The sequence below is a fragment of the Impatiens glandulifera genome, chromosome 9 (genome assembly GCF_907164915.1).
Source record: "Impatiens glandulifera chromosome 9, dImpGla2.1, whole genome shotgun sequence".
NCBI classification, from domain to species: Eukaryota; Viridiplantae; Streptophyta; class Magnoliopsida; order Ericales; family Balsaminaceae; genus Impatiens; species Impatiens glandulifera.
In genome coordinates this window covers 36389347-36397073 of record NC_061870.1, presented here as the reverse complement: position 1 = coordinate 36397073, position 7727 = coordinate 36389347, and the positions used below count along the sequence as shown (strand labels likewise).

The 7727-nt window shown below is 29.8% G+C and overlaps 1 protein-coding gene across 1 annotated transcript; it reads left to right on the top strand.

Annotated features, from left to right (window-relative positions):
- The first annotated feature begins 1838 nt into the window (after positions 1-1838).
- On the top strand, positions 1839-4661 carry LOC124915408 (cysteine-rich receptor-like protein kinase 25). Its single transcript, XM_047456118.1, has 6 exons — positions 1839-2798; positions 2886-3083; positions 3223-3555; positions 3628-3865; positions 3944-4088; positions 4176-4661. Exons 1-6 carry the CDS (start codon positions 1943-1945, stop codon positions 4554-4556), a joined length of 2151 nt encoding a protein of 716 aa, XP_047312074.1. The 5' UTR covers positions 1839-1942; the 3' UTR covers positions 4557-4661.
- The last annotated feature ends 3066 nt before the right edge of the window (positions 4662-7727 follow it).

The window sequence follows — 7727 nt, the reverse complement described above, 5'->3', positions numbered from 1 at the left end:
ATATAACGAGGTAATACACTCAATATAACTAGACAATGCACTTTATATAACGAGGCAATACTCAATATAACGAAGCAATACGCATAATATAACGAGTCAATTAGCTAAATATAATAAAATAATACACTCAATGTAACTAGGCAATGAGTTCTATATAACAAGGCAATGAACTCAATATAACGAAGCAACTAGCACATATAATGAGTCAATGAGGCAACTAGCACATATAACGTTGGTGTCGAGGTTTCCATCGAATAGAACAATGTTGGAAGGGGGGACGGTAGAAGGGATGTTGTCGGTGGGAGAATCCATTGATGTTGATGTTAGGCGGCGAGAGAATAGACAACAAGAAGAGATTTGATATTGGAGAATACGTACGGCGAGAATACAATAGGAGGCGAGGCGGGAGAAAGAATAGACGGCGAGGGGCATCCATAGCGAGACAGAGAACAACTGACGATAAGAAGAGATTTGAGTTGAGCACTTCTACGGCGAGACAGAGAAGAACTCACGGTGAGGACTAGGGGTTTAGACAGAAGCGAGAAGAAAGAGTAGTGAGAGAGACAATGTAGTTAATGATTGATTAGGATTAAGTCTAAGGCAGACGAAGAGTCGCGCATTAATGCTAGTGAGAGAAAGGGGCAGGCTAAGAGTATTAATGCACGCTTGTTTGAATTTAATATTTATTTTTTAATTGGAAAATTACAACATGGCATTACAGCGTGTCAATGCCACGTAGATTCGCTCTACGATCGGAGCCCCACCTTCGGCCCCTAAATCATTATTCAATTAAATAATGTATATATTTAATTGATGAGTGTGAATTAAAGAAAATTAAGGTGTTTCTTAAATAAACCCATGCAAACAACGCCGGAATTGTTTAGTTTCTGAAATTCGAATAGATTTGGCTTTGATTAAGAAAAAGTGAAAACGATTTTTGATTCAAAAGAATAAAAAATAAAAGGTCTTTTGACTTATAGGAGACTTTGACTTTAGCAATCAATTATTTTGAAAGGAAACAGAAGAGGAAATTTAAAAAAAAAACAAAGTTGAGAAAGAAAGAAAAAGACTCCTAAAAAAAGAAAATTATATATATAATAATGCTTATTTGTATGGGTTTTTGATAAATAGTTGGGTTGAAGACTTGTAGTTAGTGGTTGACCCGTATTTTAAAATTTTGAAACTGTTATTTAATCAATATAAAATTAAAAATGATAAATTTGAGTTTTGAACTTAACATTTCATGAATGATGACGAATTATTAGATAACACGTGATTAAATTTGAAATATAATAAGAAAAAAAAATCATTTATCAAATTCATTCAAGTGTTACATTATTTCCGACGATATTAATGACTCCAAATTTATATTCTTTATCATTACTCTTTAATAAATGAGCTGCTATAAGCATGGTCCGTCTTAAATCGTAAACTTACTGGACTTACCCAAGTCGGCCTTGCACAAAATCAATAGTGATGAATGATTCAATTAAGAAAGGAAGGAATATGTGATGTTAAATATATAAGATGAGATGATTGAATAGGCAATTGAAGTGCAAAATGAGGTTAAAGATTAAATTTGAAAAATCATTTATATGACTTTACCATACAACTCTGACCCGCAAGTGACTTTAATGAACCTTTATTAATTGTGTTAGGATGTGTGACATGAGTGGCTTAAAATATATCAGGTAATATGGATAAATATTTTGTTATAATTAATAATTAAAAACAAAATATTAATATTAATATACTTAACATTATATAATTCATAATTTAAATTAGATATTAGTCAGTCAATCACATCTAGAAGCCATCCAGCAAGTAAATTTCCCAAATGGTGAAGATCTGTGACCGTATACATGAAGTCTTATTTATAGTGATAGATGAAGAAGGAGATGATGGATCTATCTGATTCTGATTAAGGAAGAAGAAGAAGAAGATGAATGCTGGGCGAAACTTGTTTCCTGTTGTTTCTCATCTAATAATAATAATAATTATCTTATCAATTCTGAGTTTGGTGAGTGTTGCACAAGTTTTAGAAAATTGCGACAACAGTTATGGAAACTACACAAAGGGTAGTCGATACGAAACGAACCTCAATAATCTTCTATCCTCTCTCCACTCCAACATCGACCCATTTGGATTCGCCAATTCCACCTCCTCCTCAGGCGAAGGAGATTCCGATGACCCAGCATACGCCCTTTTCCTCTGCCGAGGAGACATCGATCACGACTCCTGCACAAAATGCGTTAACGACTCTGTTTCTAAGCTAACCACAACCTGCCCCGGTTACAAGCAGGCCTCGGGTACTTATGACGGTTGCATGCTGCGCTACTCCAACCGTTCCTTAACCGGTTCTGTTGCAGCCAACCTATTTCTATTCGCGTGGAACACTGCAAACGCCACAAACGTTGCCCAGTTCAACCAAGAACTGGGAACGTTGATGACAGATCTAAGGACTAAGGCGTCAAAGGGTGGCTCGCTTCTGAAATTCGCGGCTGGGAATAAGACGACGATACCAGACTTTCAGACCCTTTACGGTCTGGTGCAGTGCACACCGGATTTGACTGAGCAGCAATGCAATAATTGCTTGCTAGACAGAATTGCTCAGATTCCCGATTGCTGTGACGGTAAGAGAGGAGGTCTAGTTATTGCCTGGAGTTGCTATTTGCGGTTCGAGACCTATCTATTTTATAATGATACAAGGGTACTTGAGCTTTTATCTCCACCACCGCCTTCACCCGGATCCCCACCTCCGATACCCTCGCCGCCGCCGCCTGATCTCTCTGCACCAGGTGATGTACCTACTAAACTACTTCATGTTACAATTCTATGTATAACATTGTGAATTTGTGACTGACGACGAGTCATTGAACAAACAGGAAACAATAATACTAATCAGTCCACAGTGAGAAGAATTGTTGCTATTTCTATTCCAACCGTCCTGGGATTCATCTTGATCATTTTTCTTTGCTTCATCATCATCTCAAGAAGATCCAAGAAACATAAGAAGAAGAAGAAGAAGAAGAAGAAGAAGAAGTCGTCCATCCCTGCAAAGCCAATCGAGAGACTTGACTCATGTAATAAGACAAGACTCACCCATTTTTTTTGTATAACTTATTATTGTCTAATGTTACATAAATATATATTTTGCCTAATTAATCAACCTACTTTTGTTGAATTTGTAATCATGGGCTGGGCTTGCTTGATCACTTAAAGCCATGAATGATATAAGCTCAACTGAAATCGTTCAATATGACTTCAACAAAATAAAAGAAGCCACGAATGATTTCTCCAATGACAATAGGCTCGGAGAAGGTGGTTTTGGTGTTGTTTACAAGGGTGAGTTTTCAAATGGACAAGAGATTGCTGTCAAAAGACTATCTAGGGAGCATGGACAAGGCGAACAAGAATTCAAAAATGAGGTCTTGTTGGTTGCCAAACTACAACATAGGAATTTGGTTAGAATTCTCGGGTTTTGTATAGATGGAACCGAAAGGCTTCTAGTCTACGAGTTTCTAGCCAACTCCAGCCTCGACCACTTCTTATTTGGTACTCTCAATATATAATAAATCCGTTATTAATGAGTTGTTATTGACCTACTTTAATATTGCTAATATATAGATCATGTGAAACGAACACAATTGGATTGGCAAAGACGATACAAAATCATAGGAGGCACTGCTCGGGGGCTCTTGTATCTGCACGAAGATTCAAGGGTACGGATTATCCACAGAGACATGAAAGCTAGCAACATCCTTTTAGATGCTGAGATGAATCCTAAGATCTCGGATTTCGGAATGGCAAGGTTGTCCGTCATGGACGAGACTCAAGGAAATACAAGCAAAGTGGTCGGGACCTAGTAAGTAACATTAATTTTACATATGAAGATCTGATCTGATCTGATGATATATGTTTTAAACACAAATTGTTGTTGCAGTGGATATATGGCTCCAGAGTATATAATGCATGGGCAGTTCTCTGTTAAATCGGACGTCTATAGCTTTGGTATATTAGTGCTGGAGATCATAAGCGGTCAAAAGAATAATAATGCATTCAACAATGGAGAAGACATTTTGAGTTTTGTAAGTAACTATTATAATTAATTGGATTAATTAGCTCAATGTCCCAAAAATGTTGGGTGAACTCATTAATTTGTTGTCATTTGGTAGGCCTGGAAATGTTGGAGAGAAAGGAGGGCTCCAGACATGATAGACCCGATTCTGAAAGACGGCGGTGGATCAATTCGGGAGATGATCCGATGTATTCATATCGGTCTGTTGTGCACTCAAGACATTGCATCAGAAAGACCCACCATGGCTTCGGTTGTGCTCATGTTTAACAGCTTCTCTCTTACTTTGCCCGTTCCATCCGAACCCACATTTCTTCTATCAAGAAGCAGAGACACTAATGACATGATTCCGTTCCATGAGAATGACAATTCGCGTGTTTCTGAAGAGTCTGGACAAATCAGATCATCAGATGGAACAAAAACTAAATCTGAACAATTCTCAACATGCAGCGATTCGATTACAGAGGTGTATCCTAGATAATAATATTATAATCTTAACTAGTTTGGGACATATTAATTACTATTGTATGAAAGAAAACCAAGACTTGCTTGTATTTAGATATTTGTACTCGTGATATTATTTGTCTATCCTCCATCTATTCCTGGTTTAGGGATATTTTGTTTTTAATTTCTAGTAATTTGAAATCGTCTTTGTTTTCATAGAAATTAATTGTTTTATTTCGTATATGAGTTGTAATGACATATCTGTAATAAAAAGATTAAATTGTAAGTTACATGTATGTGCAGATTATAGATATATTAAATTGAGATTTTGATTCATAGAGAGAATCATTTTGCTTATTTGATTTTACAATAAAGGGAAAATGAGATATTGATGTATTTTCTTAAAGAGAGTATAGAAGATAAAAGATCTTCTACTCGAGACAATGGTTAACCCAATAACAAGCAAATGTTTGCAATAATATCATAGCTTAAATGTATATTTTAGGCTTAGAGTTTAAACTAAATGCATATCTTAGGCTTAATTCGGATCAGAGTTTTAATAATAATTTAAAATATGATATTTTAATATTTTGGTTAATGAATTTAGTGATACGATGAAAAAATAAGTGAAGTGAAAAAAATATTTTTTAGATTTTACAACGTGGCCTAGTATAAAAAATAGGATAAAATTAGATTCATTTTAGTTAATCTTACAAATTTTTAATGTTTATGGGTTAGATGTGACTTGTAATTTATAATAGTTTAGACTTATGGTTATAAAGAAATTAGAGAAAATTAATTTCAATTTACATGATGTATTTTTATAATTTGACAACATTTAACTATCAAAGTAAATGATTAGGAATCATCACAATGTGATGATAGTTATTATCATGATGATGTCGGAACTTAAATCCGAAAAACTTGTTAATACGTTAGGGACCTCGCTTTTGTTGAGAATTTTTTAGTTAATTAATTATATTTTTATTTTTTTAATTTATGAGTTTGTCCGTTGATGGTTTATTTAAATAAATGTGAGTTTATTTTAAAAAATGTTGTTGTGATTATGAGGAGTTTAATGTTTTTAAATTAAAAAAAAACCGTAAAATATATTAATATATAATGATAAAATATATATTTTTAAAAATAAATAGAATTTATTTTATTATTTTAATTAATGAAGTGAGTAATTTAATTATAAGATATAATAAATAAAATTTTAATTAACATTTTAATTTTTATGAATAATTTAAAAATAAAAGATGGTGCATATAGGTGATGTTTGATCCTGGTTGAAGTTTTTTTTTAAAAAAAAAACTAATATATTTTTAATGATATATTTTCAATTTTGTGTTTAAACAATATTTTAAAATTGCATTGATTATTTAGAATAAGAAAATATTGTGATTGATAAATATTTTTTTAATTTTTCAAAAGTTAATTTGAGATTAATTTGTAATGAATATTTAGTGTGGTAGAATTCAATTTAAAGGTATAAAATTTTAGTCAAGATTAAGGTTATTCATGAACTTAAAAAACTTTATTTGGTTTGGTTATTTATAAATTATTCAAATATTATTTTCTTCTCTTGTTTAAATTAATTCATTAATAAAAATAATAAAATATTTTTTATTTTAAATTGTTATTTTTTACTTATAATTTTATATTAATATCTTTAAATATTTTTATTAAAAGTATTAAAACCACCTCCAAATTATTACCAATTATTTTATTTTTCTCTAATATGATATTCCAACAAAGTCTTAAAGTGATACATCTACTTTTTCAAAATGATGTTGGAGATTGGAGAGTATTGTGGTCTTTTCAGGGTAGTCTCTTTAAAAATTATAAAATAAAGATTTTGAAATGTCTAATAATTTTAATACCAATTGAACGAGTGGTTATCGGTGTTTTATACAAATTTTATCTTAAAATTCAAATATTTTTTTAATCATAATTTTATCAATCTAATCATTCTTTTTTATTTATGAAATATCAAAATTATTTAATTATTTTTCAAAATAGAGAGAAAAAGTTAAGAGTTTTTTTTTTTTGTCATAATTTAATCAAATTGAGTGTTTTTAGGGAAAAAAATCAAACAAGCTATAGGGGTTGGGGTTCGGACGAACATTCACTGTTGTAGATATCAATTCAAAGTCAATTCAATGCGTCAACTTTTCAATGGTTCTTTCTTATTTAAATTTTAATTTATTTTAAAAAACAAATTGGTGTTAATTAAAAAAATATATATATTAATATATAATGTTAAAAAAATTAATCACAAAAATATATTTTAAATAATATAATTGATTAGAGAATAAATAAAATAATATTTAATTATAATTAAATTTTATAAAAGTACAAACAAAAGGTTTTAAAATTTTCACCCAAATATTCCTGCCCCATTTTTTAAGTTTAAGCTGCACTTGCTTCTTAAATTTGAATAAGCACTCCTATCAATATCATCAAATCTAATAGATGACTCATGTCTTTAATAATATATTATTTTAATGTTATTTTTTATTATAAAATTTAGAATTAAATATTATAATAAAATTATATTAATAATAAGAGATTATTTTCATAAATAAATTATTTAAATTTAATAATTTATAAAATGAGATTAGTGGTTAACTTAGAAATAAGTGAAACAATAATTAATTAATTAAATTTATAGTTTTCTTAGACTTTGTTCATTAGAGTTAATTGAATAACTAAAATTAAAAATTATTTTTTAACTTTTTTTTTATATATTACCTCTTTTATTTTATTAATTAAAATATTAAAATATTTTTTATTTTAAAATATTAATCACATTAAAAAAGTTTAGAGCTGGAGTTTCAATTATTAAATTTGTTAATATATATTAATTAAAAAATATTTCATAAAATTAATTTATATAAATTAACATCTCATTAAAATAGTATAAAAAATAGTTTTAAGTAAATAAAAAATAAAATTGACCCAAACCCAGCTATGTCAAAACAAATTAACAGGACCATTGTTTTTTATTTTATCATTATATTTAATACTCTTTAAATTTTTTTATCAATTTTTTTTAAATAAAAATTATCACATATTATTATTATATTTTAAATAACTTAAATCCCAATAAAGATAATATATATATGAATTGAGAAATTCTGGATGACTTGTTAGTGCATACATCATATTTAGTAAATATGATCACAATAACCCATTTTTGTTC